This window comes from Montipora foliosa, chromosome 7, assembly GCF_036669935.1.
Source record: "Montipora foliosa isolate CH-2021 chromosome 7, ASM3666993v2, whole genome shotgun sequence".
In the NCBI taxonomy this organism is placed as follows: Eukaryota; Metazoa; Cnidaria; class Anthozoa; order Scleractinia; family Acroporidae; genus Montipora; species Montipora foliosa.
In genome coordinates this window covers 19,035,446-19,045,445 of record NC_090875.1, presented here as the reverse complement: position 1 = coordinate 19,045,445, position 10,000 = coordinate 19,035,446, and the positions used below count along the sequence as shown (strand labels likewise).

Sequence of the window (10,000 nt, the reverse complement as noted above, 5' to 3'; positions counted from 1 at the left end):
AGGTCGTTATTAACACTTTCTTCCCTGCGATCTAAACGTTCATTCTCCGAACTAGTACCGTAGATTTCTTTGTTGGGTAGTCATGAGAATTTGGGGTTATATCAAGATCAGACCTGTTAAGCTAACAATTATCTTGATTCTCAGCAACTGCTTGAATAACATTTAATTGAAGTTGCGAGGAGAATTTACATGCTGATCACTTCTCGGGGTCAGAGGGTTAATAGTTTAGTGTCTTAACATTTGTCTGGGAAAAAATCGTTGTCCAATCGTTTTCACCATTTTCGTTGTTGTAGATTCAACAAGCCACCCATCGAATGGAGACTATTCTAGACTCACGGCAGCTTCGGACATGCGCAGTGTGTTTTGACTTGACAGTTGGTTTGATGAGGGTAAGGCAAAAGTGAAACGAATGAACGGGAAAGGATACTGCACACCAAAATGTGGTTTTGTTGAACGATTTGATAAATATCGAATTACCACTGCGTGAAGACGGAATGATGTTTCGAGCCCTTTGTTAAGGCCAGCGCAGACGGCTTTAACATCCGTTGGATTTTGTTGAACAGCGATGTTCAAATCGTCTCTCTTCCCCCCCTCCCCTCCTTCCTTTCAACCGTGTTGAAACATTAATCCGTGTTGAATGAGTTTTTGCTTCAACAACCATTCAACATTATTCTTTTTTTGTTATCGTCGTGCATACGTAACCCGCGCCCTCAGTGCGCGCGGCAGTCAAAACTGCGCTATCCTGTCAATCATTTACCCTCTCGCTGGAAACGGTGAATTCGTGTGCGTAAATGACGTTGTTTTCGATCTACATACACTGTCGAAAGAACGCAACCAAAGTTTTTTTCACGACGTTCGCACAAATAAATACATTTCAATACAGTCTTCACGTCTTCTCACACTTGGACCAGACTGAATTCGTCTTAAAATAGTTAGAAAAAATCACAAATAAGAACCAAAAAAAGCACATCAGCTGACGTTCGAATCGCCGTTTGCCGGCAAACCAGTTTTTCCGTCAAGTTTAATTTGTTGACAAAAAAGTTGCCACAAAATGTGTTAAATGTTTTTTTGGCCCTTTAACTGGGAACCTATTGCCGTGACGTCGGATAGCGCAGTTTTTCCTGCTTGCTGGATTCTCATTCGTCAATTTAAATTTCGTTAGCTCTCGCTGTATGCACGACGCGAATGTTGAATTACGTTGAAGCTGTTTGGCACCAACATTGTTTGGTATGCACGTGCGCAGTAATCGGTTTCTCGATGTTATATCGATGTCTGTATCCATAGTAACAACCGCGGCTGCAACCTGGAACTGAATACCAGGCCTCTCGTGAAGCATTGTTGAACCAAATGTTGATGATGTGTTTAGGTGTAAATACCTAGAAGGGGACTTAGCGTCCTATTGTATTTAACACCCACCTTATAGGGTGAATCTTTAAATACAAAAATAAAATAAATGGAAAATCGAACGGATGTTGAAGGGAATGTTGAAACAGTTTCCCGAGCCTCCAAAGCGAACCAGAGTGACCAATGGAAGACCTTAGACAGCAATGACCAGAACCAGGTTGCTGACCAGCGGTTTTCGTTAAAACAATGGTTTGCTGGGGGTGCTCAGCATCGCGGGCTCAGAAAACCTGGTTGTGGTCATTGTTATTTAAGGTTTTTTGTGTCCAATAGACCACTTTCGTAAATGGCAACCACCTTTACATTCTTTTGTATTTATGTAAATTAGACCTACTGGCCTCATTTTGAAGCAAATATTCTTTTGAAATTTGCACGTTGTAGCGAGGCTAGAGAGGCTTATTAGCATTAAAAAAACAAAAGAATTTTTTATTTGGCCGCCATTTTGAAAGAGGTCTATATCGCTACATAAGTGAGATTCGCGTTACGTGGTGTAGGCGTCACAAAATGACTCTCTAACCATGACCTTGACCAGAACCCTGACCAAAGTGCAATACATGATGTTCTTAGGCTGAAGAAGACATCTTGTGACACATTATGACGTCTATTCAAAATATCATGATTTTATTACGTAGCTGTATAAGCCACTTTCAAAAATACCATAATACTCTTTGTTTGTTCTCGAAAATTTTGTACGGATTATTCGTGTCTCCGGCTGGTTGATTGCAAACCATCAGTGCCCAGTTGTTCAAACGATGGATAGCGCTATCTACCGGATAATTAACAATTAGACCCGTAGCCCGCAAGGGCTACGGATCAATAGCCCATGAGGCGAAGCCGAATGGGCTATTGACCCGTGGCCCTTGAGGGCGAAGGGTCTAATTGTTTTAGTATCACCCAACTATCCGGACAGAAAAGGCAATAATAAAGTTAGCAAATGCAAGTTAAAGAAATATTTATTTGGGAATAAAACGAAAGAAAGCGTCACGCTTTTCGCTACTCGAGGACTATTACTAATAGTCCTCTACTAGCGTAGCCAATCAAAATGCAGGATTTGCATTAGTCCAGTAGTTGGGTGATACTAAATCACTTTAGTATCACCCAATTAATTAGTAAATAGTCCTCGAGTAGCGAAAAGCGTGACGCTTTCTTTCGTTTTATTCCCAAATAACTATTTCTTCAACTTGCATTTGCTAACTTTATTATTGCCTTCTCTGTCCGACTAGTTGGGTGATACTAAAACAATTAGACCCTTCGCCCTCAAGGGTCCACGGGTCTAATTGTTAAATATCCAGTGTATAAGCCATAGCGAAGCCAATTGCGCTATCCAGTGGATAGTGATTTATCCGGTGGGTAGCGTTATCCACCTTTTGAATAAGTGGGACCTGTATATTAAATTTCGAAGTCATTTCTTTAAACAGGAATGGGATCTACTTCTCAGTTGTTATTCATTTTGTAACTTGCCTTACTCGACAGGTGTTAGAAATGGTGGCATCCGTTGCTCCTGAAGTGTTTACAGACTGGAAACGACAATCTGCCGAATTACACATCGCTCGTCTTTTCCAGGTAAATCATAAAGGCTGGTGTTTTAAGTTTGTAAAGAGCCAAGCACTAGGAGAATAGCGCGAAAGAGCTGTTTAGTGCAAGAAAACAAGGCGCCAAATTTAGAATACTTGATGGAAAAGAAATTGGATCATAAGGATCAAGTCGCCAAAAATGATCCCTCAAAGTACTTAGCGAAAGGTCAAGACTAGACAGCAGAGAAATAAAAGATAGAAAGTTGACATATTTTGTAATTGTTACAATGGATTCAGAGGGATTGCAAGGTTATCAAGGAGATGATAAAATCCAAGTCGACATATTGACTTCGGAAGGTGATCAACTGAAAACAGTCATTTAAGACACCAAAGACGGCAAATACAAGGTGACATTCATACCACAAAGTGCCAGCAGGAGCCCATCAGTAGGAGCTTGCCTTCCCCATACAAGCCCTATGAGTCAACCTTTGCCCGTATATTTCTATTTTTAGAACGCCACGAGTTGTTCGGCACTGCACGCGCTGTTTAAAATAGCCAATCAGAAGAAATTCATTGTCTAACGAAGACAAAAATAGCAAAAACAATGTACGCAAATTGTGCGAATTGATGTAAATTAATGTAAATGTCCAGGGATGGCGCTAGGATTTTTCAATCTGGGTCCTGGGACCCGCATGTTCGGCCAAATTGGGGTCCCAAGCATTTTTTGGGGGTCCCAAAATCTTGGTGACCCTCTGCGAGAAAAAGAGTATGTTTTAAATTATGAGAAAAATAGAGTAACCAACTTGGAATTAATATTGACGCATATGCATAGGACCGGCCGACAAAGGCTTTTTTTAGAGCCGTTACATTCATTCCTGGACAAGAACTCTGTTCATGAAAGAGCACCCTTTCCAAAGGTTTACGCATCACTGGTTTCCTCCCTTAGGAGCAACGAACAGTGACGTCTTTTGCTATATATTGGCATTCAGTGACTTGCAGAGTACATTCCTCTGAAGAAGACCGCAGAAGGCGGTCGAAAATTTAGTTTTAACCTTTTTAGATGTTTTAAACCCCATTTCTTAGAACTTCAATTATGATCACAGATCGCTCCAACAGTTTTACAAACAACAGAATATACTGACAAATCAAAGAAAGTTGTGTGAGTTATTTAAGTCAGTGCCTTGCGTCCTGGGACGCATTAAAATTTCGATGATGCATTTTTTGGATTTTATTTGCGTAAAAATGCACGATTTCTGCGTTAACGCGATCCCTGAATGTCAGTCTCCTGCTGAAGGGTTGGTTCTAAAAATAGAAAGATACCTGCAAAGGTTGACTCAAGGATATAGTGCACATGGGGGCTCCTACTCATGGGCTCCTGGTGCCAGACAACATAGAGTAGGGGTGCATGTGAATGGTCAGCCGCTGACTGACAGCTCTTTTGTTGTACAGGCTCATCAGCCTTAAGATCAATTTGCCTTTCAGTTTGGTTCAAGAGGGGAGGGGCGAGGGGGATTTGAACGCGTTACCGATGTTGATGTGAGTGGGCAAACGGGAACGATTGCTATTGCAGATGGGCGGAATAAAATAATTCAACTGTTGAGCTTTGAAGGAAAATTTCGAAGTGAGATTAGACTTGATCGTGTACCTTGTTCTCTGGCATTTACAGACTCTGATGACCTGCTGACTTTAGTTCCGAAAAGTGAGAATAAGCTTCGTCTGTTCAGTGAAGAGTCACTTCATCAAATACATCAGTGATAAGCATCTTGTGATCCCCGGAGCCTTTTCCAACTGACTGTTTGGACTATAAAATCAAGGTCCTCCTCCCCGACGGGAATGACTTGCTACAATCCTTCAGTGCCCCATACGGTCCCATACTGCTTTGAATCCCCAAATTGCGCTATTTATCACCAGGACATTTTTTTTTGTTTCTTATAACCTTGCTAATTGCGTCAAGGTATTTAACAAAACGGCAGTGTATTTACATGACATTCGCTGTAAGGGGTGAAATAATGGCCAGTTTAATCGTCCTTATGGACTCGTTATTGACAAGCACGACCATCTGATTGTGTGTGATGGAGTTAACCAAAGGCTGTACTGAGTTCTTCACCCTGGATGGCAAAGCGTTAGAGTAAAATTGAGAGACATCATTTCGACAATAGCTGTCCAATAGCAGTCATACCCGCAGGTTCTCATCAGCCTTTGGCTGCCATTCTTATATGTAAATGCTCCTTTAACTTTGTTTATACCACATAATACAATACATACTTCATTGACCACTCCCCATAGGGGCTTTTCAGGGCCAATGAAACACAGCGAAATGACGGAACAGAACAACAACAACAACAACAACAACAACAACAACAACAACAACAGCAACTGTTAAGAATCCCAACTAGCTGGAGGCAAACCAGTTGGCTATTTACAAGTGCAGCTGGAAAGTTGAACCAGGGACTACCAGGATCAGATTCAACGAGTGGTCAGAGCGGGTCTTGAACCCGGGATCCCCGGATTACAAGGCACCGGTGGCTCAGTTGGTTGAGCACCGGGCTGTCACGCGGGAGGTCGTGAGTTCAACTCCGGCCGGACCAACACTCAGGGTCTTTAAATAACTGAGGAGAAAGTGCTGCCTTTGTAATTACATCTGCAAATGGTTAGACTCTCTAGTCGTTTCGGATAAGGACGATAAACCGGAGGTCCCGTCTCACAACCCTTCAATGTTCATAATCCTGCATGTGGGACGTAAAAGAACCCGTCCACTTGTCGTAAAGAGTAGGGCATGTAGTTCCCGGTGTTGTGGTCTGGTCTTTCTGGTCTGGATAGGGTAGGGTGGAGCACCTCGCATAGGACCTCGAGTCCTGTTCGTGCTCCTTCCCTCTGGGCAGGGTTGCCCAGTAGAAGAGACAAACCAGATGTCTCGTAAAACAAAACAAAACAAAACAAAACAACAAGGGCCCTAACCACTGGGCAACACTGCCTCCTGGTTGTGTTGTTCTGCGCCTGATTCAGTTCAAAAAATAAGTTTTGCGATTTTAAAATGGGTCAGTAAGAGCTAAAGTGCATTAGAATGACTAGAATGTCTCTAAAGACTTCATGTGACATAAGCGAGAAAGAGTGCAGTGGCGTTGAGACACCAACGAGGTTCCACTCAACTGGACACAGTCCCGTGATTTCAATGACGTCACTATTATTTTGCCCTGTTTGGCTTCATCATGGATGTTCAACAGCTTTTCTGGAATCTTAAAAAGGAAGCAGAATGCCCATTGTGCATAGAGACAGTCAAAAATCCCAAGACATTACCATGTCTTCACTCATTCTGCCTGGAGTGTCTCGACAAACATGCAAACTTCGCAAGGAGACAGCTAAAAGCAACGATCAAATGCCCGGTTTGCCAGACGTCATTCCAAATTCCCGAAACAGACTCCTTCGACTATTTGCCGTCATCGTTTCATCTCAACCGATTGGTGGATGTTCTCGCTCTAGAAGATGGCAGCCTACAGTCTCAAAGATGCAATAGTTGCGACGAGAACAACACTGCAACATGTTACTGTTTCGTGTGCCAGAATTTTCTGTGTGCATCTTGTTTTAAAGCTCACCAACGCTTGAAGACTTCAAGGGGTCATCGCAATGTTTTGATCGACAAACTGCAAGCGCAAGATGTGCAAGATTTGATCCACAGACCCGTTATGTGTTCAAAGCAATATCATGAAGATCAACCCCTGGAATTTTATTGCGAAGACTGTGAAGTTCTGATTTGCCACAAATGCACTGTAGTGAGTCATAATCGACACACCATGGCAGACATTCAGAAAGCTGCACAAGAACAAAAGATGCAAATGGCCGAGGCTGTGGCTAAAGTGATGGCGGAAATTGTCAGGTATGAGAGTGAAATTAAGAAACAAACTGAGCTAAAAAACAAAAACAAAATTGAAATTTTGAACGAAGAAAAGAAAATGATAGACACTGTGGAAAAATTGATTCATGATTTGCGAGAACACGAGAGGAAAATGAAGGAGAAGTTTCGCGAAATTTATGAAGCGGAACAAAAACATCACGCAACGCGACTTGAAAACTTCGAGCTGGTTGCCACTCAACTGAAAAGCTGCGCCGAACGCTGTCAGAGTATCTTAGAAAGAAACTTCAGCGTCGAAATTCTACAAACAAATCACGCCATCCTGGGACGCTGCAACGAACTGTTTCAAGCAAGAAAACCCGATCTTTACAAGTCGCCACATTTACATTACTTGGTGGAAAAGAAATTGGATCTTATGGATCGAGTTGTTGTCACCAAGACTGATCCATCAAAGTGCCTAGCTGAAGGTCAAGACAGCAAGGAAGTAGACGAAAGAAAGGATAAGTACTTTGCTATTGTTACAAAGGATTCAGAGGGATTGCAATGTTATCAACAAGATGATAAAATCAGAGTCGACCTATTGACTTCGGAAGGTGATCAACTGAAGACAGACATTAAAGACACCAAAGACGGCAAATACACAGTGACATACACACCACAGCTTGCCGGACAACTTAGAGTAGAGATCCTTGTGAATGGACAGCCGTTGACTGGTAGTTCTTGGATTGTTCAGGCTCATCAGTTTCAATATCAATTTTCCTTTCAGTTTGGTTCAAAAGGGAAGGGACGAGGCGAATTTGATCACATTAACGATATTGATGTGAGTGATAAAACTGGAACGATTGCTGTTGCAGATGGGCGGAATAAGAGAATTCAACTGTTTATCGGCGAAGGAAAGTTTCAAAGGGAAATAAGACTTGATGGTGAACCTTATTCCGTGGTATTTACAGACTCTGGTGATCTGCTGGCTTTAATTCTGGGAAGCAACAATAAACTTCGTCTATTCAGTGAGGAAGGTCAGTTGATCAAACACATCAGTGATATACATATTTATGGACCACTTCACCTTTCCATTGCGAGTGATGGTCGTATAATCATAACTGACCTTGTGGACAACAAAATCAAGGTCCTCTCCCCTGACGGGAATGACTTGCTCCAGTCCTTCAGTGCCCCAGACTGTGATAAATACCCATCCTGCGCTATTTATCACCAGGACAAATTCTTTGTTTCTTATTACTCTGCTGGATGTGTCAAGGTATTTGACGAAAGAGGAGTTTATTTACATGACATTGGCTGTGAGGGGTCCAATGATGACCAGTTTAATAATCCTCTTGGACTTGTTATTGACAAGTACAATCGACTGATTGTGTGTGATACAGTTAACCATAGGCTGCAACTCTTCACCCTGGGCGGCAAGTTTTTGAGTAAAATAGAAGGACAGTGTTTCGAAAATGGCTTCCCTTCTTATGTTGCTATAAACAATGATGACAGTCTCGTAGTAGCCGACTCAGATAAAGACTGCGTTTATGTTTCCAATTAGGGGCCGTCGACACATCCAATTTGCCCCCGCTTAACGTCAGTTAGACGTTTAGGTCAGACATTGAAAAACTGAACATGTATGGAAAAAGATTCAGTTGTGTTTCCGAACGTATGTACAATATGTATATAAGAAAGCTAAGCGTTAAGTTTGGTATTGTAAAAATTTATTAGTTGTTAAGGATACAATAAAAAAAAGACAACACTGTAAAATGTAGAATTTATGGGGACTAAGGGCAGAGTTTTAAAGGTCACAATTTAAATCCTTTTCTTGTTAAACTTGTCCTGCTTTCTCTTCAATTTTGTGACACGCGTTCTAAAAATGCGCCAGGTTGCTACTGTTCAAAAGTGCACCTCACTAACGTCCACGACCATAGCCCCTCCCCCCTAAACGTCCAGTTGACGTTAAGCGGGGAGAAAGTGAATATGTCACGGTATTGGTCATTCGTGTCATATGCTAGGACTAATGACACTATCGTGCAACAAGTGGGTGCATGCTGAGATTTTAGACCATCACAGTGATGAACTTTACTGAAGCAGTATAGAAAGTAAAGCCGTAAAATTTCAGGGTTGCACGATCACTGATGCCCCAGTTGGTGTCTCGGACCTCTTGACAGACCTCCCACTTTCTAGCTGTTTACATGCTGGCTCCTCAGTTTCTGCTTCTAAGGGATTACCCCGGAGCGTTCTTATCAGTTTCATGCTAAGATTGCATTCCATCTTGTTTTTAATCTTTTTAGTTACTTACTCAAGTTCTTAATCGTGTCACTGCGAGTTCAAACTTGTTCGAAAATGTCACGAGGCTGCATCTGCCAGGTAAGATTTCACGCTAACTTCGATGGGTTCATTTGACGTCATGTAGTTGCAGATGTTAAGAGAAACCAACCTTCGTTTCCAAAGAAAAACAATAATTAAAATGCACTAATCCTAGTCTCGTGCCCTGTTCTCCCTCTAAATGTCTTTATGTTGTCTTCACGGCACATTGACAAGGGCGAGTGGATAATACGATAAGTCGTAAGGTGTCGTGATTCGTTAGCGGAAGTAAATGAAAGGATAGTGAGTAACAGGGAAAAGGAGCTTCTCACTTGATAAGCGTTACACGACACTAGGCTCGTGATGCACGCCTCCAAGTCTCGGGGCACTCCTCGCAACACGCGACTCGAGACACACCACTCAAGACCCACCAGCCTCGTTCCCAGGGTCTCTTTGTCGATATGGAGACCTGGGAACGAGGTTGAAGACCCACGGCCCGCGATACACGATCAACGAACAATGATCCCCGAACCACCTTCGCACGCGATTCAGCCCATTGGACTTAAGTGATGGTTTTTGTAAAGCGCGGAAAATAGTCGAACAAACGTGGCACCGCGAAATAGCCACGTTTCAGGAGAGTTGACAGTTTTCGTTGCTTTATTAGGCTTGGAAACAGTTGATAGGTTTCCTGTACTCGGCGCTGTGACTGGAATTTTACTGACCTTGCTTATGGATGGAACAAGAGAAAGGTTCGTCGACGCCATCGTCGTTGTTGTTGAAGAGATTCGTTTCGTTTGTCGATGATGACTCGGAAATACTCGGAAAAAATCCGAGTTCTTCTAGCTGGAGTCGAGCATCCGACTTTCCGACTGCTTGCTTCGGGCTGCTCTACCAATGAGCTACAGAGAATTTGTAAAGAATTACAACATTTGAGAATGCCAACCTT

General features: G+C 42.5%; 2 protein-coding genes across 2 annotated transcripts in view; both read left to right on the top strand.

Annotated features, from left to right (window-relative positions):
- Positions 1 to 10,000, top strand: part of LOC138011080 (E3 ubiquitin-protein ligase RNF123-like) — a 50,275-nt gene that overhangs the window by 32,913 nt on the left and 7,362 nt on the right. Inside the window, exons 31-34 of the mRNA XM_068858077.1 lie at positions 294 to 389; positions 2,875 to 2,964; positions 9,042 to 9,117; positions 9,719 to 9,803. Coding sequence (XP_068714178.1) covers positions 294 to 389; positions 2,875 to 2,964; positions 9,042 to 9,117; positions 9,719 to 9,803 — 347 coding nt within the window. The remainder of the gene's footprint in view (positions 1 to 293; positions 390 to 2,874; positions 2,965 to 9,041; positions 9,118 to 9,718; positions 9,804 to 10,000) is intronic.
- On the top strand, positions 5,603 to 8,490 carry LOC138010560 (E3 ubiquitin-protein ligase TRIM71-like). Its single transcript, XM_068857540.1, has one exon. The coding sequence runs from the start codon at positions 6,125 to 6,127 to the stop codon at positions 8,303 to 8,305; it is 2,181 nt and encodes a 726-aa protein (XP_068713641.1). The 5' UTR covers positions 5,603 to 6,124; the 3' UTR covers positions 8,306 to 8,490.

Bases quoted from the DNA above. Each gene is read 5' to 3' on its own strand.
- LOC138010560 (XM_068857540.1), top strand. From the start codon at position 6,125: ATGGATGTTCAACAGCTTTTCTGGAATCTTAAAAAGGAAGCAGAATGC.